Below are 27,122 nucleotides of genomic sequence, written 5' to 3'. Positions count from 1 at the left end.
GGATGTGTCTATGCTCATCTTAAATCTTCAGTGGGAAAGAGAAGACCAGCTTTCCCTCCCCCCTGGCTGAGCGCCCAGAGCCTGGGCAGGGCCACCCAGCAGTCGGTGGCAGGACAGGCTGCGGTGGGCTTACTGCAAGAGGGGCCTCGGCACAGCCCCATCCTTTCCTGTGCCACGTCAGGAAGGTGGCTGCACTTGCACGACTTGGGCAAAGAATAAACGCCACCGGCCAGCAACCTTCTCGAGGCCCCACTTATAGCTGTTAGCGTCACCTTGGCTAGTTTTATGACAGCTCAAGGACCATGGGAGTGCAGCCAGTGAGGCCGGGGACACAGGGAAGAGAGCAGAAGGCCAGCCCTTGCCTTTCTTCACAAGCTGCAACTCAGCCACCTCCCAGAGGCCCTGCTACTTGCTCCCAGAAATCCCAGCCAGGCAAACTGGCCTCCCCTTCTCTTCGTGAAGGACAGAGGGAGATCCAGCAGGGCTGCCAGCTGTTCCTTTGCAGGCTACCATTTTCACGGGGTCTTGGGTCAGTCTCTGGGGCTGGCCAGGCCCTGTACGTCATGTAAGATTCACGGTGTAAAGTCAGTGCCTCAGGCTCCCAGTACCTGTACCCCCTTGGACTCTAGCCTGGAAACTTCTTAAGCACAAAGAATCACTATACCAGAAAAAAATGCAATACAGACGACCAACTTCTCCCTCCCTCTGCGAGGGAAGGGTAACTTCTCAAGATACTGCTTCCTAAGAGAGATGGGGACCAGAAAATCTAATCATCAGACCACTCTTCCCTCCCAGTACATACCTGTTTTGACACCAGTAACAATCTATTGTCCTGTGTGACTTTGATCCAGGTCTGCCTCCACCCTGGGCTGCACCCTCTCTGAGGACAGAAAGAATGTACAAGGGACCACAAACAGGGAGCACCATGGCAGGTTCCCCTGATTCCAGAGGTGTTAGGGATGGAGCCCCCACACCCTCCTTGGTAAAGCCTCCATCAGAGAAAGCTGACCCCTCCACTTAGGAGAATATCTAGCAAAACCCTCCCTGCCTCAAGTTAGACCCAATTGCTGATCTCAAAGCACCTTCCCTGAATTTCCCCTCAGCTGTAGGCACTGACGGGGCCTGGTAGGAGGAAACAGACCAATGGCACATGGACTAGATTCTACAAAGACAAGTTTTGCTCAACTTACACAAGCTCTGCAGTGGTTCTGTTGTGTCAAGGGGGGCAGATCTGAGGACAATGATCAACGGCCGCTGAGCCCTGACCATGTGGGGTGCAGAACTTCCCATGGGTTAGCTCCCTGAAACACGCGATGACTCTAGGGCACAGCTGCTATTGTTTTCCCCATTTTTACAAAAGAGGAAACTGATGCCTAAGGAGGCTGGATCATTTGTGTGAGGAGAAGTCCACACTGTTTTGCTGTGCTCTCTTGGGTATTTCTCCAAGAACCCAAGAGTTCTGCAGCCACTAGCAGCTGTCAGGGTGGCAAGTCCAGGAGGAAGGCTGTGATGAAGCTCCTAGCTGCCTGGATCCAACCTTAGGGAGTGGAGACCAGAAAATCAGGCAGGCCCTACTACGAATGAGGCAGGCTGCCGCGTGGAATTGCCAATTGAACTTCCCAGGCGGTTTTCCAAGGGAAACGGGCAGCTACGGCTTTCACTTTTAAATTAACCCACTCATGATCAGAGAGGCCCTGTGGAGTCCTATTCTGCCTGGCCATGTCCTAGATCCCATCCCTCTGACAACTGTGCGAACACCCTGCTGCCACGCAGAGCGCTGGAGAAGACGCGCACCGGCCAGCAACCTTCACATGGCAGAAATTTACTCCATGCTAAAACCAGCGTCTTGCTCAGCAACAGCTCATGTTACTGCCTCTGCTGGAAAAGGGTGAGGCAGGAGGGAGAGGGCCGGGCAGCAATCCCCGTTTACTCACGGCCAGCCTCGAAAGAGCAGCCTTTCCTCTTGGTGTTATTCTGAGTGAGGGCAAGGCCTATGTGCCATCGACTTTTGGGGAGTCCTCTATAACCTTGGCTGTCCCACCCAGGAAACACACCTGTTTGCTCCAGCCCTCCTGACTTGTTCTTTAGAGCCATGAATCTGTGAACACTGGAGAACTCCAGCAGCTGGGCACTGCACAAGCCAACTTCATTGCCTGGGGCAAATTCTCCTGGCCAAGCATCAGGAAAAGCAATGCTGCAATCATAAAGCCAGTCTCCCTCGTCTTTGGCCACCTGGTCTTTCCACAGGAAACAGAAGTGCTATTTCCAGGGTCTCCTCCAGAAGACAGGCCCCACCTTGCCAGCAAGGGGGAGTCCCAGAGCTGATCAGTCTTGCAATAAGGTTTAGGATTTACAGGTGCTTGTGTGATCTAAACCATGGGTCTGATTATGAGAATCTCCTGGGGTGCCTGTTCAGAACAGACATTCCTGTTCCCACCCTGAACCCACTGGACTAGACACCCCGAGGAGGGCCCAGGAGTCACTGTTTAACCAAGTGTCCCAGGTGCCAGGTAGCGGTTATCACCAGGGAATGCAGAAACTTAGAGCAGTATTTATCAAAGTGTGGTCTTTGGACCATAGCATCACACGGGGACTTTTCAGAAATGAAAATTCTGGGGTTTTACCCCAGAAGGACTGAATAAGAAACTCAGCCCAACAAACTGTGTTTGCATAAGCCCTCGGGGTGAGTCTCATGCATGGCAAACCCGGTCACCAATGCCCGGACGGGGTGCGTTTGAGCCAAACCCAACTTCTGGTATTTAACCTGTCTGTTGAGGAGACCAGTACAAGACTCCCTGGCTCCACCTCTCCTAGTGAGGGAGGCCTGTGCTGTGCTGAGAGCTACAAGGTGACTGGCATTGACTGTGGTCACCAGGGGTCCCTTGCTTTATTTGACTTAATCCTCATAACAAACCTATAAGGTGCGGCATCTTTTGTGGGTGAGGAAACTGAGGCACAGAGAGGTAAGTCACTTGCCTAAAGCTAGCAGGTGGTAGAGCTGGGCTTCGAATCCAGATCTGCTCAACTCCAAAGTCGTGCCCTGAAACCTTATGACACTGCCTCTCGCAGCAGATACCTAAGTTAAGAGTTCTCTAAACTTGTGGAAAGAGTTCCTGGGCCAGACAGGTTAATTCCTTAAAACTATGTCATTTCTCATCTTCAAGTCTAACATCTCAGCAAGGAAGGACTGAGGGCTGGAAATGCACCTAACTACTTGTTTGGTGCTGTAGGGAAGATGGAAAACGTACACAACACACTTCCTGCACACTGCGGCCTCCCAGGGAAATAGGACAAAATCTGCAGCTACTTCCTCTGGGCTTCACTTTTAGAGATGGGTTCATTCTATGTAGCATCTAATGCTAGTTTTGGCCTTTGTTCCCCCTTGAATTTAAGTACACTGGGGGCATTTATTGCACTGTATAGATGCTGACTGATTTCTTGTTTCTATGCGGCCCTTCCTGTCACAACCTGCTATAAATGCCACCATATGGTCTTATTGGAATGCCCTTGCTGCATTCTATGAACTTGCTGTCCCGTTGCCTTTCACAATTTATAAATCAGGAAATGTTATTACTGTGGGAAAGTGGTGCTGACCCACATTCAGCCCGACGTCAAGGCATCAGCTCTGCTTTTATAACGGGTTTGTGACTGTGCTTCGACACACAGCACTGCCTATCCCCACTGTGGGGGCGGTGCAGAGTGAGCGTGGGCTCCCCTCATCCGGCACAGCAGGGAGGGGTGCGTCTCCATGGTGCTCTGGATGGAGATGCAGTTCTGGGACATGAGTGTATAATTAGTGATGGCTTTGGAACTGCAGGTCCGGGGGGGGGGGGTTGCCCCTGGAATGCACAGAGGAGCTGTCCGGCCGGTGTCTGACACCAGAACTGGGGTGGTGGGTGCACCCAAAAGTAGCTCTGTCTGGCAAACACCCTCTGAAAAGCACCCTTGAACCTTAAAAACAATGTACTGCTTCCTTTACCCCCCCATATTTCCTTCATCACAGCTGCATAAAAGTGCCCAGTGTGTGATTCAAATGCTCTCAAATGCCAACCTGAAGCCCCTGCCGTCCAGGTGGCTGCAGGGGCACCCACCCTGAAGCCCTGCAGGACGGTCTGCCCTACAGTGACCTTGCCCCTCCTTTCTACCGTCGATGCCTCTCGGCACCCTCTATAGTCTTCTGTCGAGCACTCTGATGTTGCACTGATACTGGAAGCCCCGGGTGCAAAACAACAGACCCAGGGGGTCCCAGGGAAGGGGTTGTATACATGTCCCCAGAGGTGTCACCCAGCTAGACACAATTACAACACTGGGATGGCTAAGCATGAACCCATTTGCTGCCGTGTGTGGCCCCTGGGACACAGTTTTCTGCCCCTCTCTTTACCTGGAGAGGCCCTCGGAGACCTCACAGCGAACCAGTGGCCGAGTCGGCCCTGACCCCCAGCCGTGCTCCTGCCCCGCAGAGCGCACTGCTTTGGGTTGCTCTCCTCCCGCTGTGATGCTTTGTCCCCCACTGAATCCGTGAGGGCAGAAGCTGTGCCTTATTTTTCCTGTTCTCTTCTCAGTGATTAACATGGCAGGTGCTCAGTGAATGCTCGCAGAGTCTCCGAAGCAGTCAAGTGCATGCGATCCCACTGGCTGGCGAGAGGGGACCTAAGACCTCAAAGGGGTCGGGGAGGACGGGCCCCGGGCAGCAGGGGAGACCGGAGACATCTCGGGCTCAGACCCAGAGCCTGAGTGGGAATCTCAGCTCCAGTCCCAGGCACGTTGGTCTTAGCCTTACTCACCATCAGTTCCTCACCTACAAGGTGACAAAGCGTGCCCTCCCCTACTTTGCAGGACTCCTGTGAGGATGACCAAATGCGGTGATGGATACGGAAGCCGGGTTCACGTGGCCCAGCACCACGAGAAGCCAGCCAAGAGTGTGCCAAGTACTGTCCTCAACACCGCGGTTAGACACACCAGCATGTTACCCTCACCCCAGTTCTGTGAGGAAGCTGCTAGTGTTACCCCACTTCACGGGCAGAGGTCACTTAACCTGCCTGCGGTCACACAGCAGCTACGTGGCCAGGCCAAGACCCGAAGCCGGGCTTGGAATCTGGCTCAGATTCCAGGCAGCTGACCCGGGGCTGTGCCACCTTCCCAGACTGAGGCAGCCTCTCCTGAGGACGCCGCCCTGGGGGCCTTGGGCCCCGGCTGACCTGCTGGCGATGTCCTCCTCTGTGCCCTTGTCCAGCACGCTGCTCAGGTTGTGCTCCGCCTGCGTCTCCTCGGGCACCTCCTCCAGCTGCTCGGCCTGCTTCACCGACCGGCGGTAGTTCTCCAGCTCGATCCTCTCGGGGGTGCCCCGCAGCCTCTTGGCGATGCTGGGCTCCTCCAGGCCATTCACACTGGAACCTGCGGGACGAGCAAAGGTGCACCGTTCTGACGAGTGCTGGACACGGAATACGAGGACAGCACGGGGCGTGTGGCGGGGGGGAGGGACCACCGGAGGCAACATCTTAGCACCCAAGGCGGACACTCAGGTCAGCAGGGGGAGCTGGCCCTCTCACGAAGTCAGAAGGGGCAGACTGAAAGTCAGAAAGGTCACAGACATGCTAGAGGCCAGGAAAGGACCCTGGTGTGAGAGTGGCAGAACTGCACTAGGTAAGAGAAACAAAAAGACCACCCGTCCACGTCTGCTCTACAGACAAGGTGAGTTCACTCTCTTTTATCACCCTGAACCCTGGCTGAGTCGAGGGAAGGGACAACCTGTCCAGTGACAGTGACCAGTGAGGGACAGAGGGACCTGGGCTAGACCTGGAGGAAGCTCTTCTCACTGCCGAGGAACCAAGTGCCCGAAGCAGTTTTCACAAAGGTGAGTCCTCCAGCAGCCCCACCCCGACGACCCGGGTCCCAGCCAAGGCTTGTGCACTGCGTCCGGCGGGCCCCACCGGTGTCCTGGCTGGCCGCTTTGCAGAACGCTTCGCACTGTGGCTCTGTCTCCTCAGGGTCAGACTGACAGTGGACACCTTTTGTTTAACAAGAACCCTGTGCAGGCGGGGCTGTGCCCCTCCCGGGGCATCACAGCTCAGTAGGTGAAGAGTCCGGGTGGACCGCTCGACTAGGGTGCTGCCACCCTTCTCTTCAATGACAGGCACACAGCCCCTGTACATAATCTGCCATCTGTGGGCCATGCTCAGAGACCACAGGTGCACCCCACCCAGTGCTCTTTTCTCCCACGCCTGCAGCATCATTGATGGCCTTTGCCCGAGTCATTTAGTACACTGGGGCCACAAAACGGTGATTAAAAAAATTCTGTCATTCCCACTCCATCATTCTTTTGTGAAGAAGCACTTTCCCTGCTCTGCCAGAGACAAAGCCTATGGGGGAGGGAAAAAAAAGAAGCACTTTCCCCATTTTTCTTTATATTTTCAAGCACCACCATAGACTCATGGATGTTTTCAAAACTTAAACATTGTACTTGACTATTATATCTCTTTAGTCTCCCTTAATCTAGAACAGTTCCCCCGTCGCTCTTATCATCACTCTCTTTTGATGTTCATTATCATCCCAGTTTTGGCCAGAGGAGGCCACCACTTGCTCTCTTGCGTGTTGACTGTGACATGGTGCAGCACATGAGTACACGCAGAGCCGGGCAAACCCAGGTCAGACGCTCGGCTCAAGAGTGATTGGATGAAGGGCTTAGAAAAATTTCTTAACTACTCAGAGCACATTTCCCAATCTATAAATGAAGACAACACCCACCTCCCGGGGTCATTAGGCACACTGAATGAAACTGTGCACATCAACACAGGTAGGGTGTGTGCACACCCACTCTGCACCCCTTCCTCTTCTACCCAAGCCTGGCACACAGGGATGCAAATAGCAGCTAAGCAATAGATCTGACTGATGTTCACCAACATTTTCCGCACCATTTGTGTGTATTCCTGCACAGGCATGTTGTATCCATTCGCCCTCGACTGCAAACTATAGTTACTTGACAAAGAGCAGACAGAGAGCAGCGGTCTCAAGGATGCAGTGTCATACAGTGGCAGTTTGTGTTACTGGCACTTCACGGAGGTACAGGCTTCGTGCAGCAGAGAAGAAGCAGAAACACAGCAGAGAGCAGGGCACGGTGACCTGGCACCCTGGCTGGGTGGGTCACTGATTCCTGTGACACTCTAGGCTCTAAGACATGACACTTGAGTTTGGGGTCACAGGTGATCTATCAGGCGAAGCCTCACTAAAGTAAAGGAGTGAGAATATTGATTTGGCAATTTTTGTGGCATGACAGGTTGTACAGAAAATGTTTTCTGAAGGCCTGGCACTTCTGTTGTATACAATGTTTTGAACATCTTTGTAATGGCATTAGAAAGAGTTTTTGATGAATCCAGGTAGTCACAGGATAAAATCTTAGTGCATCTGCCAGAATTACCAGGATCTTCTACCAAACAGCACTTCAAATTTACTAGAGAATCTTTACTGAAAAGCAAGATCCAGTGGTATGTTCATTCATAAATTCAGGTCAATGTGTAATGATGGGGTCTGAACACGAATCCTTGGGTTTACCTGTGCCCTGGTACACACATACACCCATCCTAGTCTTTGCACCCCGGGGCGCATCATTCTAAACATCCCTGCACCATTCTTCAGTACTGAACTCAGGACGCCAAAAGTGTAAGCTATTGTGCTGGACTAGGGTATGCGGATTAGGAAACATGTGGACTACAAGTAGCAGCAGGGAAGAGGCAGAGAGCAAAGCTGGTAGACTCGGCTCCACCTCTCCAGAGCCCTACAGACCCTGGGTGTGCACCAGCTCCAACGGTGCTAGTTCATCACTTCCAAACAGCAGTCTTCCCGTCCTCTCAAAACCCACAGTCCTGACATAACCAAGATGGGAAGCTGAGGATACCGTGACTACAGGGCCATTTGATTTGTTCCTTCTCACCATGCATTTTTGACAACTGCCCTTAAGTAGAAAGCAGATAAGAAAGGGAAATAAATGTGAAGCAACTACCCAATAGAAGTCTTCTGCGAGCTCCATAAATACAGAATGAAAACTGGTATTTCTTTTAGACAGGAGAAGAAAAATAGAATAAGAACTGTCACTTCAAGGAAAACAAAAAACTAACATTCATCCATTCAGATCCAAGCAATTTCAAGGTAGAACAAACACTCATGTAGAAAAACACTCAAGAAGTGATGTCTGTTTCATGTGGGTAACACATACTGTTTGCCAGGAATTCTACTAGAACCTCAGAAAACAAAGCAGATTAAAACACTCTCTCTACTCTTTAAGAGCTATAGCTAGCTACAGGCTAGCTCCTACAGGAACGATTTCGGTATAAGGTATCAAGTACTGTGCCTGATGTGTGCCTGTACATAAAAGGGCAATTTGGCCCACCCCAGGGACTCAAGACAGGTGTGTTCTGGAGGAGTACAGAGTTAGCCAGCTTATAAAAAATTCTGTGAGGCGGGTACTATCATTTTGCGAATGAAGTAACTGAAGTTCAGAGACAGTAAGTAAGCTGCCCAAGGCCACACAGCTGGTGAGCAGCAGAGCCAAGATTTGCATCTGAGGAGGAAAGCAATCATTCAGGAGGTTGCCATGCTATCCCTAGACTTACGAAGAGAAGAAAGAGAAGGTGTGCTTCCATAAACAGCCCTATTCTGTTTTCCCTCTTGGGAGTCTTCGCCATGATCTCCTCTCCACTGTAATTTTCAAGATGAAGGACATGGCATTTCACGAAAGCTTCTTGGAGCAGAGAATCTGGCATCTGGAACAGACACTCTGTCCTCTTCCCAGTATTATTTCTCTGGAGATTTTATAAGCTCTGCAGACTAACGGGTCATCAAACCACAGAACTTGGCAGTCCAAGCCCAGAGCCTGGGGTTTGGGGAGGGAAACGTTGATTTAATTCTAGTTTTGGCTATAACCAACGAAAAAGAAACCAGAAGCACTCAGAGCTCTTCTGATCATTCACACGTCAGTCCCCTAGAGAAAGACGCTTTGGGGTGTGAAAACTTGAAGACGCGTTTCACCGGCGATTTTGTAAGGATCGGGCTGGGAAGGAGTAGAGCCATCTCTGCTGTTCCAGGCCCAGCCCGGCCACGTCCTCACAGAGCTAGAACCCACCCCAGGGAATGCAGTGGCAGGCCATTCCCCGAGAGCTAGGTCCCCACGGAGGTCACTTTTTCCAATGGGAAGGTGGCAGAGGATCCTCGGCAAGTACCCAAAACTCACCAACTGCCAAAATATGCTTAACGTTTCCAGCCCTTAACCTCAAAATGCCATGGCAAATAAATAAATCAATGAAATCAGCACCCCTGATTTTCTGCCCTGAGCAAGGGGCTCTCTGTTAGATTAACCAGACGGTGACGATAAACCAAGATATCAAGGAGGCAGTGACGAAAGCACCTACTGGAGGAGCTCAGGAGAGGAGATGGCAGCAGGGCAAGATTAAAAACAACCGGCAGACGCTGGTTTGGAAAGTTCAAGTCCAACCCGCCAGGGCAGGCCAGCTGGCCAAGACCCCCAGCCTCACTGCACGTGCTTCAGTGCAGCCACAGGCGGCCAGGGGCTTTCCAGCTGAGTGGGGTGGAAGATCTAAAGTAATTTCCAAGGCTGATTCCTCACTAAGGCAGGGCAGGCAGTTCTCAGGTCACGGGGAGGCCAGTGACAGCTTCACACATACCAAAAGGAAACAGCTCCCAGGATCGGGGCCCATCCTAAATAGGAAAAAGGCTCTGGGCCTGACCTAAGGTTCTGTTTTGGAATAGTCACTGCCTGCATGAGTTCCATGCATCATCCTGAAAGAAATATTTTTCCTAACAGGACAAGCTGCTCTCAGCTGATGTGCAAGGGCTGCCAGAAGGCTCTATTTGTAGCCGTCTGATTCCTGGAGAGACATGGGATGTGGATGACACTTCAGAGGCAGTGTCGTCCCAGGTCCTCGGCAGGCAGCTCCTCTGCACCCCACTTCCTGCAGCGATGACAAAGCCCCAATACTAGGTGGGGCCAGTGGCTGAGGCCACGTTCCAGTAAGAATGGCACCGTGATTTGAAATGATCGGTCCATTGCAAGAGAAACACACTCCTGCCATGTGGGAACACAGAGATTTCTCCCTTAATGTTGCTCCCTCTTCTGCACGTTGGAAATGACAATCTGTACAGTCTCCCGCACTGCCTCATAGACTGGGAAATGTGGATGAACTCATCTGAGTGTGGCTGCTCTGAAATGTTCAGAACCACTGTCTGGCCCAGAGACATTTTCCTGTTGAGGACAAGGCCAGGTCCTGGGCTCTGCTTCCATGGCCTTGAGCTGCACTTGTCATAATATAGTGACGAACTCACTTGGAAATCAGTTCACTCCTTCTATTTTGCTTTGAGCTCAAGTTCCCATAGGCAACTTGGGCACCGTCTCAACTTATAAACCTAAAATAATACAATGGGTCACCACCTGCCTCGGGGACTTCATCACTACTCTAGCAAGCTGCATATCATCTGGTATCTGCGGGAGAAGGGCTTTACCCTGCTAGGAGGAGGTCACTCCCAGGTTGGAAAGATTCACAGAGGGCTAGTTAAAAGGCCCCGCAATTTACAAAAGGACTTCTTTGGCTTATTTGTAAGATACCTTGTACCACCAACTTGGGCTTTTCTCCTCTTTTGCCCGTGGTTCATTTGCCTTAGCAGACTTTGCTTGACTGGGCTCACATTTTTACCATGTTTACAGCTAGCTACTCATTCTAAGAGGGCACTAAAGACTTCACAAGCACTGAGGCCGTGTCTGGAAAGGAAGTTTCCAAGCCATTGCTATGGCAAGGTGATTTCTTTCTTTTCTCCCTTCCCTTCCCTTCCCTTCCCTTCCCTTCCCTTCCCTTCCCTTCCCTTCCCTTCCCTTCCCTTCCCTTCCCTTCCTTTCTCTCTCTCTCTCTCTCTCTCTCTCTCTCTCTCTTTCTCTCTCTTTCATTGAGACAGGGTCCCACTCTGTTCCCTGGTCTGGAGTGCAGTGGTGTCATCACAGCTCACAGCAACCTCAAACTCCTGGGCTCAAGAGATCCTCTTGCTACCGCCTCCTGAGTAGCTGGGACTGCAGGCGTGCACCACCACACCAGGCCAATTTTTCTATTTTTTGTAGAGTTCGGGTCTCACTATGTTGCTCAGGCTGGTCTCAAACTCTTGGCTTCAAGTGATCCTCCCGCCTCATCCTCCCCACAAAGTGCTGGGATTACAGGCATGAGCCACTGTGCCCAGCGGCAAGGTGATTTCTGCCCCCACATGTCCATTGACAGGGAGCACGTGTTCACAGGCTGTTTCCAAGATCATACAACACAAGGTGTTTCTTTGCTCGTGAAGTAGGCGACGAAGGACTAAGCAGCGGTACCTGCTGAGCAGCTACCTGTGTCGGGTACTACAACAGGTACACTGGCCGCCGAGCTGTCACAATATTCCTGCAAGGACCTATTACCCCTATTACTAAGTTGAGGGCTCTGAGTTTCAGTGATACTAAGTAACATGTCCAATGCCTCAAATGTGCCAGAGCCGAGACTAAATCCCAGTCTCCACTACCCTGAAGCTACCCCAGTACTCCTTTCGATCAACCATGTGGGAGGGAATTTTTAATTGCACCTTACATGTGAAATATTCATCTTAGGGTAACTGTATTTTTATGTGAGAAATGTAGGTCATGTGAGTCCAAGGGGAAGTTCAGTTGCTTTGGAGATATTTAATTACCAGAAGAGTTGGGAAATTCTGAGTTAAATATTATACGCCAGAGAGGCCAAGGAGGAGAAAACTCAATAGGGGACAAACCAATGCTATACCAGGAAAAACCACCTGAATGGGAATGGGGACGCCCGGCAGACTGGAAAGCTGTTTCTCAGGAATGCTGAGCACCCCCACCCCCACCATCAGGGTCCCTCCTGCAGGGCCGAGGGCGCTCTCATCACCGCAGCCCTTTGCTCCCAGTCTGTGTGAGCCCACGGAACTTTTGCGTTAAACTTAGGGGGTTGTTTTCAATTTTTATTTTTTTTAGAGACAGGGTCTCCCTCTGTCACCCAGGCTGGAATGCAGTGGTGTGACCATAGCTTACAGCAGCTTCGAACTCCTGGGCTCAAGCGATCCTCCTGCCTCAGCCTCCCCAGTAGCTGGGACTACAGGTATATGCCAGCACACCTGGCTAAATTTTCTATTTTTTGTAGAGATGGGGTCTTGCTCTTGTTCAGGCCAGTCTGGAACTCCTGACCTCAAGCAGTCCTCCCGCCTCAGCCTCCCAAAGTGCTAGGATTACAGGTGTGAGCAGATTATTTTTACTGTTATTATTACAATATCTCCCCAAGGTGCTTTTTTGGCAGACGGAAATCCTGGCATAGACATCACTATATCTGGCCAAGGCAAAGAGGTTTCTTTTAAAGTATATACCCTACACTCTATTTAAAAAAAGACTTGCCAGTATGTCATATAGCTCTTGAACTATGTCACAGATAAAGCTCCACTCCACTCTTATCAGTCAGCTGGGCCACTCCTGGCTACTCCCGCGGTGTTGGGAAGCTGTGGGTGCCCACAGCACTGCGATTTGGTTGGCTTTTCCCTTCAATTCCATGAGAGCTGTGCTCTAGCTAATACTCCATCTTCTTTATCTGGATGCCCACCTTCGTGTAGCTGAGGGTGAGATCTCAGAAAGGTACCCGTTGTGTGATGGGGTTTGAACTATTTTAGCTCATGAGTTCACATATGTGCCCCACACACCAGGAGGCTCTGTAACAGTTACACACAAGTAATCTATCACATCACTAGTTGCACGGCTGACCTTTGAAATCATAAGGGCTGGGTAAGAGAGGAAGGATGGCTCACCAGGCAAAGCCAAGGCCAGCCCTCCTCCCTGCTTCTGTTATTACCCAATCCTGCAACTGGCTCCACCTCTGTACTCTCACAGGGCTCCATGTGCATCTTTATTACAGCATCTCTCTTCTGTTCACAGGTCGGAATAGACCCAAACCAGAGCCTTTGCTAGACAGGGCAATTTAATTCTAGTCATCTTCATGTCCCTGGTGACCACTAGAGTATCAGGGCAGACATTTAATAAAATATTTTGAATGAGTGATCAGCAGAAAAGCCCCAGTCCTGTGACTAAGCTAGAATAATATTTCATCATAATTTGTTTTGTTTTTTTGAGATAGGATCTCACTCTAGCGCCTGGACTAGAGTGCAGTGGCATCAGCCTAGCACACTGCAACCTCAAACTCCTGAGCTCAAGTGATCCTCCTGCCTCAGCCTCCCGAGTAGCTGGGACTACAGGTGTGCACCACCACACCTGGCTAATTTTTCTATTTTTAGTAGAAACAGGGTCTTGCTCTCACTCAGGCTGGTCTCGAACTCCCAGCTTCAAACAATCCTCCTGCCTTGGCATCCCAAAGTTCTAGGATTACAGGTGTGAGCCACCAGGCCATGCCCTTCATTATAATTTTAGGAAACCAGTTGAGCACATTCTGGTGTTAGTTTCCTTACAAAGAGCCTTTAAGATTGCCATGTCTCTCAAGCAGCTTGACACTGCACAGGGCCCCGAGAACAAATGGGAAATGCCCACCCCCCGAAAAGGGCATCTATCAAGACAGTAACAATTCTCTTAGCATCCAAGAAAGAGAAATTCCAATGAAGACACCAATGGCTTACAAGATCTCAGCATCAAGGTCCCAAGAAGAGACTATCTCAAATGATGTGCTACCCTAAAATTATTCCACTTCACGGTGGAGAACAGTTTAGTTTCAGGGAACAGCTTGCTAGCTAGAAGACCAGACTCAGTAGTGACAAGTGGAACGGAAAGATGGGAGGGCAGAGAAGGACCACGAATCAGCATGTGAGGAAGTCCAGGCTGATGTGCTTTTCCCAGGACACTGGGTTTAAATTCCAATCCCTCCTGTCCTCTCGAATAGAGGGCCCTCATGGCCCTCCCAGTCCAGAGTGTGTCCAAAGCTGTCTCTGACATGGCCCTTACGTGGCCAGCTGCACAGCCCCAGAGCAGGCTTGGTTTCGAAACCATGAAAGTGATTTCCAACCTCTCGTGATTGATAGGACAAAACCCACATCCCAGCAAAAGGCCCTCTGGCATAGGTTCAGATGCCTTTCTTTTTCCTTTTAAAGATACAAAAAAAAAAAAAAAAAAATCACACATGCAGCATTCCCTTGGCTAGCTAAAGATGTATTTTTGGAAAGGAACTAAAATCGCCTGCAGCAACGCCCACAACTACCCCGACACTCACAGGTATCAGAGCCTCGCTTCTGTCCTCATCTGTTAGGAGGTCACTGAGACTGGCCTGGAAAAGAATCATTAGTCTCTAGGGACAGAGAGGCGCTAGACAAGAAGAAAGACACCAAGAACAAAGGCTGACGGGCTAAGAGTGCACGGACACAGGCTCAGAGCACCCTTTCTAATGAACCACGCTGCAGATTCAGCAGCAGTAGGGCAGCTACAGCTCTCCAGTCACCCACAAAGCACCCATCCATGCACTGATCCCACGGGAGGAAATCAGGCCCCTCTCCTGCAAATGGGCCATAACATAACACCGAGGCTCCTGGGGAATGGGGGTTGTGGGTCAAACCAGCACAGACCCAGGCAGACGCCAGGAGCACGTGTGAATCCCTGCTCTGCCTAAGGGAAAACCAACCATCTCCTACTCAAACCTCTGACCTTCAGGTTAGGTGTTGAAAATTCAGCTTAATGTAAACGCTATCTAGGATTGCTTATGCTTTTGTTGCTATAGTGAAGAGCCCACAGAGTGTCATGGAATTAGTAGGTGACTTCACATCCCATCCATGCAGGCTGAGGGAAAAGCAATGCCAAATTTAGCTAAGTAGTCACAGAGATTTAAAATGCTTCAAAAGAGCTGGCATGCGATGCGGGCCAACCCCGGCCCACTCTGCTGCAGACTGGGAAGCCAAGCCCTTCTCAACTGCTCTGCCTCCCCAGACTTTTGCTGGCTGGGAAGACATCCTAAGGGGCCAGCCTGCCCCAACCCCACAGGGTACACAGACCAAAGGGGGACCATCAGCTCGCCAGCAGAAACCATCTTAATTCACTCTCTCACACGCCAATTACGCCAGCATTTTCTGGAACCCCTGGCACTGACAATCATCTTTGATATCCTGTAATGCTTTTAAATAAACAGGCTTCATACATTTTAGCTTGCGTGCTCGCTCTTGATGACAACTTTCCCAAGTAGAGAGGAGCAGGAAGCATTTTTTCCACTTTATAATTTTATAGATGGGGAAACTGAGGCTCAGAGAGGTCATGACTGAAGATGGCAAGGCTGACAGGCAGCAGAACTGAAACTCTAAGTTAACGTTTTCTGTTTGCAAGATCTACACTTGTTCCATTTAGATCCAGCTCAATTTTCTGAGGCTGTGGTCACCACAGAAGGACGAGCACATTCTGGGGGTGCAGGAACAATCCACTGGGGTACAGAAAAAGAACACTAGAACTTCTGCACTTGTTTTTTGAACTGCCTTCTACAATGTGTTGTACGTGTCCCACAGCACACACCCCACAGGGGACCCACATCGTGAAGCATGCGCTCACAGCTTAATAGGGCAGACAGTCAACTTGGGGACCACGGCCGTAAGAGCAAAACATTGTTCTGTATCATTTTTATTGTTCTCATTCTCTCTCTTCCCTCATCTCCTGCTGGCTAACAGCATGTCAGTGTCATGTCCTTTCTTCTTTTGACTCTAGTCTAGATTGGTGCTTCTCAACTGGGGTAATTTTTTTCCTCGGGTCATTTGGCAGTGTCTGGAGACACTTTCTCTTGACAGCTTGGGACGGGAGGTGCTGACATCTAACAGAGAGAGGCCAAGGATACACCAGACATCCTGCAATGCACAGGACAGCCCTCCACAGCAAAGAACTATCCAGCTCAAAATATCAACAGTGTTGACCTTGAGAATCCCTGGCTTAGAAGTTATATCAAAGTGGTTCTAATCTCTTACCAAACAGGCCAATCAATCCACCAAACACTCTGACTGTGGCTTGATTTGATGAGGTACATTAAGAACAGTGACCTTATGAATCTTCACCTTGGTTGCCAAGGTGAGACCCCTGACCAATGAAGTGCAACACATGAAGTAACACCTGAGAACTGTCACGCAGAACAGACAGCTCTAGGCTTGCTGTCCGCAGAGAAGAAAGCTGGGGGAATGCTCAGATGCTCAGTGATGAACCCTGCACAGGGCACTTACCACCCCATCGCACGACTCTACTGACCACAGACGATTCTGCTCCTCTCCCAGTGCCACCCGGGCACCCTGCACACCCTTTATCCCCCTCCATGTTTGTCCTGTGAGGCCAAAGCAAGAATTAAAAGAGACCTCAAGATGAATCTGATTAACTGTTCTCCTTTCACTCACTCTCCCCTAGCTGGATGCTGGGAGCCTCTGACAGATGGAACATTATACTCTGACATTACACGAGTTCCTCTCACTAAACCCAGGAAGAAAGCTAGACTTGAGAACACAACATGGAAAAATACACCTTCTTTCCATGTTCTCAGCTCTCCTTTTTTCCCATTTTCCAGAAACATCCTACCTGTGAGCTCTAAGGTTCCCTGTCACAGCATGCTTTGCCAAGGTCAGGGCAAGGCTATGTCTGCACATGCTCAGGAGACTCCTTGAAAGCATTTCTGTGTCTGAACCAAATTTCATCCAGCAGGGCACAACCAAAACTGCTCATCTGGAATGACATGCATTATACATTTAACCCAAAGATTTCAAAGTCATTTTAAGTGTGAGTTGAGTCCAAAGTAGCCCAAACTTGAATAGATAAAGATTTCTATATTTTTCTCCTGTCATAGGTGATTCGGCTCAAACTGTCAGTACAAACGGAGGTAAAAACTCATCTCTCTCTTTCCCTAAACCCCACCCAGGGCCCAGGCAGGTAATTTCTTGAGGCCCATGAATGGCAGTTGTAAAGCTGTAAGTGAATGAAAATGCCAGCTCAACCATCACTGGGTCTTTGAAAAGTATGAGAAAATGAGATGGTAGGGAACAAGAAAAGCCATCAGATTTATAAGCTAGAAGTGTTACACTGGGGCCCAGAGAACAACAAACTTCTCCCCAAACATGCTCCCCAACCCTGTGGATGGTTGGCGGGGTGTGTGTTCATTTGGAGGGAAAGAGGAAGGGCTTACTCTTAATAATACAACTTTAGGCTTGATTTCATTTGAGATGACAAAAAGAGGGTTGATACAGAGAAAATGAAGACAGTCAGTTTCATGTTACAGTCAATTTCAGATGGCTATTACTCTCTTCCTCAATTTCTTTTGATTTCCCCCCCTTTACACATCATTGATGAAATCCTTTGTCCTTTAATCTACTGTCTTTCCAAAGGCACATTCCCACCCCTGGGATCACTGCATTTCCCAGGAACAGTGGAGTGAAACTCACTGGCTTGCTCCGGGCACTCAGACACAGTGCTCTTGCCTGCCACCACACACGCCAAGCTGGGGTCATGGGGGAGGGATGAAGGGAAGCTGTGTGGCATGGTGGGTGCAACACTGATCTCAGGTCCTCCGGAAAGACTCTGCCCAACTCTGCGTTTATTATTTCCACGCAGTAATAAACTCTGTGTGCTGTTTCCCACCTGCAAAATGGAGCCTCCCTCACGGGCTGTTGTGAGGATCCAGTGAGTCGTTTATGTAAAGCATCTAGACAGCACCTGGTGCGTAGCAGGCGCTATGTGTTAGTTATTGCTGCTGTGGCTGTTGGCCATCACTGTGTGTCTTCGTACTCTGTTTTCTATGAGTTCGCATGACAAGGGCCATGATGGTAGCTTAACCAGCATTAATCACAATGGTGGGGGAGAGGGGTGAGCATACATCAAGCTTTGCTCTCTATTTTTATTTGAGGAAAGTACTTCAGCTGGGAAGAGGGCTTTCTCGACTGTAAATACAGACAGGCCCTTGGCATGGTACTTTCAGCAGCACAGACAGCGACTGTTGGCAACACAGCAAGCCAGTGCAACTCTGGCTCTTACCTCCCGCAACCCATTCACTCTCCCTCCCCCTGGGTACCCAGTACCACCTGCTTCTCTGAGACTCCAAAGCCTCTGCCAGGTCTGGGCTGCCCAGAGGCACCTTCCCTGCACCGCCTGTCCCAGCGCTGCTGTGCCTCAACCAGCGCCACCTCCCTGAGAGAGGCGAACCAGCTGAAAGGAAGACGGGGAGCTCGCTAGAGTGACTCACGTTAGACTGACCTCTAGGAGACAATATTTACTTTTAAAAGAAGAAACTTCTGACCTAGTCTCTGGTTGGTGAGATGGTGGGAGAGAAATTTTACAGCTGGTCTCTCTACAATGAGGTCTTTCTCAATTCATAGTTTTGGAGAACAGAGAAACAAGAATAAACAGACATTATCCTGTTATAACCAATACCAGCTATTCCTTGGCTACCAGGCTGTGTTCAGTCTATGAAACCCATTATGGTTTTGCTTCTTAGAGATAAACCCTTCTCCCTAAGGTCCCAGTTAGAGTTTACCTAATCACACTTTCTAGGTCTCGGGTTTGAACTCTGAGCAACCAGCAAATGCCAAGAGGACTCCCCTCTCTGGAATTCACTTCCACAGTGTTCCTGGCTTTATTAACCTTGAAAGATCGTGAGCACCGCATGAAAACACACGTATTTAGGCCTTTGCCAGTAAAACTGCCTTAGTTTTGCCACGTGTTTGTTGAGGAAAATCAAAACCCACTAAGGCCCTGAGCTATTCTGGTGCCCTTGGGTCCTTGCCTGGTGTTGGCCTTCCGTAATTACTTTTATATTAAGGAACACCCGTCACCGGAACAACTCTGGGCCCTCCTACCCTCCTAGCACGTTCCCCTCTTTTGGGGAGCCGGTGCCGGCAGAGGCCCAGCAACATTGAGACCCCACGTGCAGCACAGCCCAGACCTCGCAGAAGGTGTCAGAATCAGAGAAGCAGGTGGCACTGGGTAGAGAGGCCTGGAGTTCTCCCGGTGACAAGGACAACGTAAAATGAAATAATTACTACAGGCCAATAGTTTCAGGCAAGGGCCTAAAAGAAGTCAGGCAGCACTAACTATGAAATAATAGTGACAAAGTGGGAAAAAGCCTGATATTTTACAGAATCAAAGAATAAGGAAATCAATCAGTCACTTAATAGTCACACTTGGGACAGTTTCATGTGATTCATGTACAATCACAACAAGCTGGGTAAGTACAGAAAGAAACAAGAGGTAAAGAAAACACAAAAGGTCAGGGGCTGGGTACAGTGGCTCACACCTGTAATCCCAACACCTTGGAAGGCCGAAGCTGGAGGATGGCTTAGAAGGAGTTCGAGACCGGCCTGAGCAACATAGTGAGACCTCGTCTCTATAACAAATAAAAAAACTAGCTGGGTGTGCTGGTGTGTGCCTATATTCTTAGTTACTCAGGAGGCTGAGGCAGGAGGATTGCTAGAGCCCAGGGGTTGAAGCTGCAGTGAGCTGTGATTGTGCCACTGTACTCTAGCCTGGGCAACAGAGTGAGACCCTGTCTCTAAAAAGAAAAAAAAAAAGAAAAGTAAGGGAAAAAAACCCACAAGAGGCCAATAAAAATTCTGACTCAATCTGTAAGGATTTTTCTAGTAATCATCTAGCATGGCTCCAAGAGGCAGAGCCGGAGCCCTTGACTCCTTTTCTGTTGAAAGGTATCTCAAAACTACCCCCTTCATACCAACAAGGGGCTTCTAAGAGGTGTGAGCTTTCTTCACGTTTTTGGCAACATTCTGACTGTATCTGTGCATACATCTCATTGTCTGGAGAAAAAGAACATCAGTGGCAAGGTTGGGTTTAGTTAGCCTGAGTTAGGGTTTAGATGTTGGTAGTGACTCAACCTCTTGCCCACTGTCGTTCTTGGAGACCCTTATTAAAGTACCTCAGAAATATTCAGAAAATGTTCATAAACTGCTTGTGCAAAGTGATGTGGAAGTTGGCCCACAGGAAGCAAAAGGGAGAAGGTGTTCACGTGACCGGCAAAACCTGGAAGGAATAGGAGAGTCCCGTAGCCTAGAGGCCACAGAAGGTGCTTCTGCGCACAAGCCGCCCCCGGCCCCCGAGCAGGTAAGTGGTGAGTAGACAAGGGGCAATTGTAGAGACAGGGGTGCCAGCAGCAACACACACAGCTGAGGATTCTGGGTGGCGGTGACCTAACCCGGTGGGCGTGCCAGTCTGGCTTGTACCCTCATTTCATCATGACTAATCTACTTGTTGGCGCTTGCTGGATGCTTGGCTGGGTGAAGCAAGATAAGTACCTGTTTTGGAGTCTCAAGGAGGTTTTAAAGCTTTGTGAACGGGATCGGAATTTGAACAGGATTCTTTCTGAGGTCCCTGCCTGGCTGCTGCGTTTGGGAGAGCTCCACGTGGGTACTTTTCTTCTATTTGTACTGCAGGCAGGGACAACCGTGGGACTAGGATCCTAAAAAGCATCAATCATCCTGCCCTATTTTTCCAGCGTGAAAATAGGGAGTGGCCCATTTTCATGGCCTGTTCTTCCGTGTCTGTGTCACAGTGTCCCTCTGAGGGAGTGTGTTAATTAGGGAAATTGCCAGGGAATTTATGAGAAAAAAAGAGAATGGATTTCAAGAAGTTTCAGAAAGAAACTAAGGCCCATCCAAAGAGAATTCTCCAGGGTCTTCACAAAGGGCAGCAGAGAATCAGCTGGCTGTCCCACCTCCCTGTGAGATGCTTCAGACACTGTTCTAAATGACGGTGCTTCCCTCCCCCGCGCCCCCACAACTGCTGGGAGGTAGGAAGCAACCGCAGCAAGGATTTACAATCTGGAAACTCTATGCATGTATATATCCTCCCTCATTATTGATGCTTGGTCAACTTATTAGTTGTCATTTATTGCAGCCCTCACATCCCAATGCTTTCTCTCCCTTCTGCGGGCACCAGGACAATGGCTGACCCTATCAGAGAAAGGGGCACAAGAGGCTACAGACTTGGGGGGCTGGGATGAAGTCTGAACCAGCAATCTCTGATGAAGATGAAGGAGACCGCAGTGTGACAGCAGAGCTATGAGCTACACATGGAGCAGACCCTCCCTGACAAGGGACTGTCATCTAGGATGCCAAGGAGAACCCAGGACTCTGCTGTTCTGCTCTATGGGGAAGCCAGAGACCTCTCTGAGTTCCAAGAGGTGCATGGAGGCCAGCAAGGCCTTTTAATATCAAAACACCCAATTTCCCAGAGCTCAGCAGGAGCAGACTTGGCATCTACCACAGGGCCCTGTTTTGGCTCAATTCAGCACCAGAGCTGGGCCCGTGCCCACTGTGGCTGGCATGCCAACATGACAGAAGCAGCCACCACTGCTGAGGTTAGCAGCGTGTGTGTCAGAAGGGGATAGTCTGTTTTTTAATATAGAATGATCCCTCCAGGCTTTGAGGGGCCAAGTAGAATTGGGTATCCTAGCTCAGCGTCCAGGTCAAAGCAAAGACAGCATGAAAGAGACGTCAGTTGGGGAGGAAACAGCAAGAACCTTCACCATCACCAGAAGCAAGGCCACCATGCCTGAGGGTACCCCCAGCAACAGCCTCAAGGCCGATGACAGACACATCCCTGGTCCCGTTCCCCTTAGCGGCCTGCTACAGTCAGAGAAATAGGAGGAAGGCGCCGGCTATACACGCCCATGCAGACCCAGCTCCACGTGGAATTTCTGCCCCTCCACCTGCCCGGCCCACAGACGACTCCTGCTGGCTGACCGCATGTGGGACCCCTGGGCACAGGTGACGTCTTTCTTGCTCTTCTCTACTTGCAGCTGCTGCAAAGCAAAACATCTTGCACCATGCCAAAGCCCTTCAACAACGGGCCCTTCCGTTAACAGGAGTTTCTGCATTAGGCATACACACCTGTTTCCCATTTCCCCTCTATGCTTTCTTGCTGACTGCCCCAGGAGTGAGAGTCTGAGGCACAGCGGCTTTCCAGCCCATTCCCCAGCCCTGCCTGAGTGTCCCCCTTTCCCACCCTGCAATCAGGAAAAGGGAAGAAAAAGAAAAACTCAGAAGCCTGAAGATTGGTTGGAATTTATTCTCTTAAATAAGAATATAACATTTGTTTAAAAAAAAATTAAAAGCACAACACCTTGGTTTCACAGTAACGGAAAAAACAAAGTTACACAATTAAATTAAAAACTCACAAAGAAACACACCAAAAACTCACAACAGCACAGGTTAAAACAAGGGCAAAAATAAAGGCTGCAGGAAGGCCAGGCGTGGACGGGTGACGTGTTCCTTGGCACAGCTAATCCTCCCCTGCTCTGGCTCCTCTGTACCAGTGCCATGGGGATCTGGCCTGCTGCCATCCCCTCCTGCCCCCACCCTAAGCTGGATGGCTCAGGAAAAAAGTAAACCCTTTAACTCACTGGTTAGATATTCAAGGCCATGGTGCGGCCCCTTAGGAGAGCCGAGGAATGTTCTACAGTACTGCAGAACACAGCTGAAGACACACTGAACACCCACAGACAGTGGCAAGCTGAAATAACTAACCCAGGAGAGCCAATATATATGAGCCTGAAGGCCAAACAGAAGGAGGTGGGGTGCCTGGTTCTCTGTGGTACCCCACTAGCAACAGACCCTGCTTCCTAGTTTGCTCCTGGGGCAATTTCCTGAGGCTGGGTGTGTGCTGCTCATGTCCTGAGCACGCACCTCGAGGGCTCACCTCCATGGACACGCTGCCTTAAGGCCAACGTGTGCCCTCAATGTCCTGACCAGAGCAAGGACAGCCAGGCACATGGTTCCCAGTGTTCAGCTCCCTCAGCCTCCGGAACCAAGGAACAAGAAGCTTTGGAAACAGCTTCATTATTATTATTATTATTATTATTGTTATTTAGAATACAATATATAAATAAATATCTACTCATATGTGCAATCAGATCTATATACATATAAATGTGTACATACATAGAAACATTCACATGTCACCATCAACTATGACTTGGGGTAGGGTTGGAGAGGCAAGCTGGATTGCAGAATTCTCTTTGCTCTATTGAAAGGTTTTCCAGAAATAAATACAAGGGAAGAGGACTTAGGAAGCAGTATGAAGATTTCCTAACTTCCCTCTATCAGGCAGGAGCTCCAGGTTGAATGAAATTCCTTATATGGCTTGGCTATTCTTCCACCTGCATGGGAAATGCCTGCATTTCCTAATGGCCCATTCAGGATCCAAACTATGGAGCCCAACGGCATCATGCAAGGGGGTCTGGGCACAAGGAGCAAGCAGCTGCCACTTGTGACCTGTGGCTTTTTAAGTTCAGATAATCTTTTCCATGAGAGGACAGAAAACGACCGTGTTTCTTCCATCCTCTCTCTCTGTTACCTGCATCGTGAATGTTCATTCAGATGACGAACGCTCTGGGGGAAAAGCTCTTCTGTTCCCTTCCTGTTACACCCCACAGCCACTATGCTTCATTTTTGGTTATCAACCATCTGAGATAAAGAGAGGATCCCTCTGGGTAAAAAAAGAATCCAAAAAACCTGCAACTGAGGATCTCACATCCAAGGGAAAACAAGCCCATTTGGGGTTTTTCTTTCTCTGCCTTACTGTTGTCCAAACTGTTTCTAAAGTCATGGCAGGTGCTGTCACGTCAGGGTAAGAAAGTCTGTGCCAGGGCCACTAATCTGCAGTAGTAAGTATAAGCTTGGAAACAAAGCATTTACAAATTTGAGAACAAAAAAAAGGATTTCTATATTAAAAGCACATTACAAACAAAAATACCATAAACAATGTCTCCCAGACACTAAATTAGGCAGCAGTTACAGATTAGGTTACCAGAGAAAGACAAGACTTTAAAGCAGGCCTAGAGTGGGTTCTTTGAACTTGTGGGTTGTATTTGGGTTATTTTTTTTCTTTTTGGCAATAGCAAGAATTTTGGCATAAGGGGCAAAGAACATAAGGGAGAAACGCCACGAAAGAAAGATGAGGCACAGAGCAAACGCACAGCGGGGTCCAATGCTGCCGTAATCGCAGCTCTCCCAGCTCCTCCCGCTGAGGGATGTGGATCTAGAGAGGATGGGTGCATTATACACGACACAATCAAGTTCATTCATTGATCGCCTTTTCTGGTCTCCAGTGAGGAGACCTACCAGATTTTGGTTAATAACTGCTCTCTACACACATTCTGGACCCTGGAAATACCTGAGCTTTTCTGAAGCTTTTCAGAAGGAAATTCTAGTTAAGTAACCAAGGCTTCAGTTTAGGATTTAAAGAAGAAAATGTCTATCACACGATAAAAAGAAACCTATTTCATGCCAACTTACAAAATACCACCCACAATTCTGTTCCTTTTCTACAGATGCTAGCAAAATGAGTCAGCTCCAGTGTCTTGGAGCATGTTCAGGACTCAGAGCTCTAATGTCCAAAAGGTGAGGCCTCCAGAGGAGGACACTAATAGCAGTCCATCAGCCCTAAGCTCTCTTGCCTTCCCTTGCCTAGAAGGACCTTAAACTGGGGAGATAGTGCTTGCTTCATTCACCTTAAGGGTTCAAGCTGCAACTCCTCTGGGACACCATATGGAACCCCCTATGCTATACCAGGCCAGTCACCTTCTAGCACCGAACCAAGAACCCTGGGGACTGAGATGTCCTCACGGATTTCTTTCTTGGTTGTTTTGATTCTTTAACCACATAGTCAACTCTCATCTTCTCTCCCTGCTTTGTAGAACATTCTCCTTCTCTAAGGAACCCTATTTCTTTAGAACTCCTAAAATCCTGAAATCCATTATATCTTCAATTAGACAGCAAGAATGGCAACCTGAACAAGATGGGAAAGTGAGCAAACCTGGTTTGTTCAGGAACAATCTGAACTTCATTGTGTTTAACTCTTTTTAAAGAATGTTCTGTACTCCATACCCAAACGGAGAGTTTAAGTTCTTTGAGTTGTTTTACTGAGTAGTCAGGTTCCTTGAAAAATCCATTTCTGCTGGAATAAGGCCTGGACTAATAAGGTGGTGCTCTCCCCTGATCAAATGCACATTCTACAACATAGAGCCAAAGTCTCTGTCTAGAACCCTTTGGTTATTTTTCTCTGCCAGCAATTCCCCCAATGCTCTGAAAGCGTTGACTGCAAAGAGCTGTCAACACTTCATAAGAAAGATTATGAAGATCTTCAAGACTGTAGAAGCCTTAAAAGTTATTCATGGCTTAAACATGGCTATAAAATGCTGGTCCCAACTGCAGGGCATTAAAAATCAGATTATAGTAAGGGCACATGTAGCAGAAGCCGAGTTCACCTACCTCGGCTGGGGTTTGCTGTATCAGCCTCCAGGTCACTGCACCCTGGCTGTACCGCCCAGCCTCTGGGCAGCTCTCCCTCTCCCAGAACGAGCACCACAGGGCTGACATTAACCAGCTCTTACAAATGGGAAAAGATGCAACTCTGAGAACCTCTCAGTGAAGGCCAAGGGGATAATTCTTCCCATTTCCCATCATGGAAATTCCACACCAACTCCTCCTTGGTTTCTGGCATTGGCTGATAATCTTGAATTTTTACATGAGTTTGTAAATGGTTGCTTGAGATATATTTGTTTTAAGCCAGAGGAAAGTGTGACAGACGGACATTGTGGCCCTGCTGAATTCCTCTCTCACCTGCACAGCAACCTAGGCTGGGAATGGCACTGGGGAGTCAGGGCCACGGCAGTTTGTGGGCTGTGGACACATCTCATGGGCTGGTTTTACAGGGAGCCCAAAGAGGCCATTTTAAGGAAAAAAGAAACACAGTTCTTCCCACAGGCCTTGTGCCCATGAGCTCTCCTGGTCCTGCCCCACTGTGTGTGTTCTAAGTGTGTTTTTAGAGGTAGAGATGGTGTCATTCACCTCCTGACAAAAGAAAGTGGTAACGGAAGTGGGACAAATTAGGGCTTGATCCTCATTAGAAGTTCGAATGCCCCAGAGTGGTTAGGGGTCATGTCTTTTAAGGGTCCAGGTCAAACAGAAGAGCAGTGACAGCTCATCCAAACTCCTCAGTATGGAATGGGATGCAAGAATTTCAAGTTCAAGTGAAGGCAAATCCAGACCATGGGGCCTTAACCATCACAACTCCACGCCCTGTTTCAAAGGAGTCTAAAAACAAGGAACGACATGAAGGCCTGGCAACTCTGGATACCCACCTGGGTCAGTGGCAAGGGCAGCGTGTTGTGAATTCCTATTTGCCTACAAAGGATTTGGACCAGCCACCCTGCTGTGTGTGATGGATGTGGGATGGGGTGACAGGGACAGTACTTTGAGACTTTGAATAAACATGACCCACAGCTTGGACAATGCCGCTTACCAGATGGACCCTCACTGGCTCACAGTCTGCCAGTGGAACTCCCCTCCGATTTGTACCAGCACCTCCGACAGGCCATAGAGAAAGGGGACTCCAAATGCAAGCAGCTGGCACATGAAAAAGGAGTCCAAAGGGTTTTGGGCCACTTGATGCCCAATTGAAGAAATGTTGCTTTGGAGGTGCTGGCTCATCCCCTTGGCCTTGTCACAGAGGCCGAGGGAGTGACGCACCACCCAGCCAAACAAGGAAGTGAGGCTACCTGGGGTTCTCTCAGCCGAGCTGGCCACGGTGCTGGCCCGTCCATTTGCATCTGCAGTGGGGCCATCCTGCAGGGGTCCTTTGGCCTCCTAAGAAAGTCCATAAGAAAAAGAGTGACTCCGACTGAAGCACCCAATTCTCAGGCCGCAGCAACAATGTGATGGGCTGGTTTGTCTCTGCTGATCTTGCCGGGCAACCCAGAGCTGTGTTCTTCACACAGAGTAAGTCTTTCTTTAAAAAAAACACCAGGACAGACTCCCCATGGAGGTCATCAGGAGTCAGAGTCTAGATCCTGTTAGGTCTTCCCCTTATGGGAAGCCTCTAAAGGAGGCCTGAGTTAGCTGCGTGCTGACAAGGTGACACCGGGTGGTAAAGGGCTTACCGGCCTCAGCTGACAGACAGGTAGAATGCCACTCTCAATTAAAAAAAAAAAAAAATTAAGAAAGAACCAACTTCTCAGATAAGTAACTCACAAAATAAGGTAATGCAAGGAGCTGGTGGGTGGGGGACGAGCACTTGCTCCCACCTGCCCCCAGACCCTGGGGTGGGGCAGCCAAGGAACAGGAGAGCTCCTCCTCACGCTGCCTCT

General features: G+C 49.4%; 1 protein-coding gene across 15 annotated transcripts in view; it reads right to left on the bottom strand.

Annotated features, from left to right (window-relative positions):
- Window positions 1-27,122, bottom strand: part of MICAL3 (microtubule associated monooxygenase, calponin and LIM domain containing 3) — a 187,810-nt gene that overhangs the window by 44,214 nt on the left and 116,474 nt on the right. For 14 of the 15 annotated variants that reach the window (XM_045554604.1, XM_045554602.1, XM_045554607.1 and 11 more), the window contains 2 exons: window positions 26,535-26,622; window positions 5,199-5,394 (listed from right to left, as the gene is read on the bottom strand). In XM_045554604.1, the coding sequence (XP_045410560.1) occupies window positions 5,199-5,394; window positions 26,535-26,622 (284 nt within the window). Of the gene's footprint in view, window positions 1-5,198; window positions 5,395-26,372; window positions 26,623-27,122 lie in introns of those variants that run through there. The other variant, XM_045554616.1, reaches the window with a different exon arrangement.

The sequence above is a fragment of the Lemur catta genome, chromosome 6, assembly GCF_020740605.2.
Source record: "Lemur catta isolate mLemCat1 chromosome 6, mLemCat1.pri, whole genome shotgun sequence".
Lineage (NCBI taxonomy): Eukaryota > Metazoa > Chordata > Mammalia > Primates > Lemuridae > Lemur > Lemur catta.
This window is presented reverse-complemented; position numbering and strand designations above follow the sequence as displayed.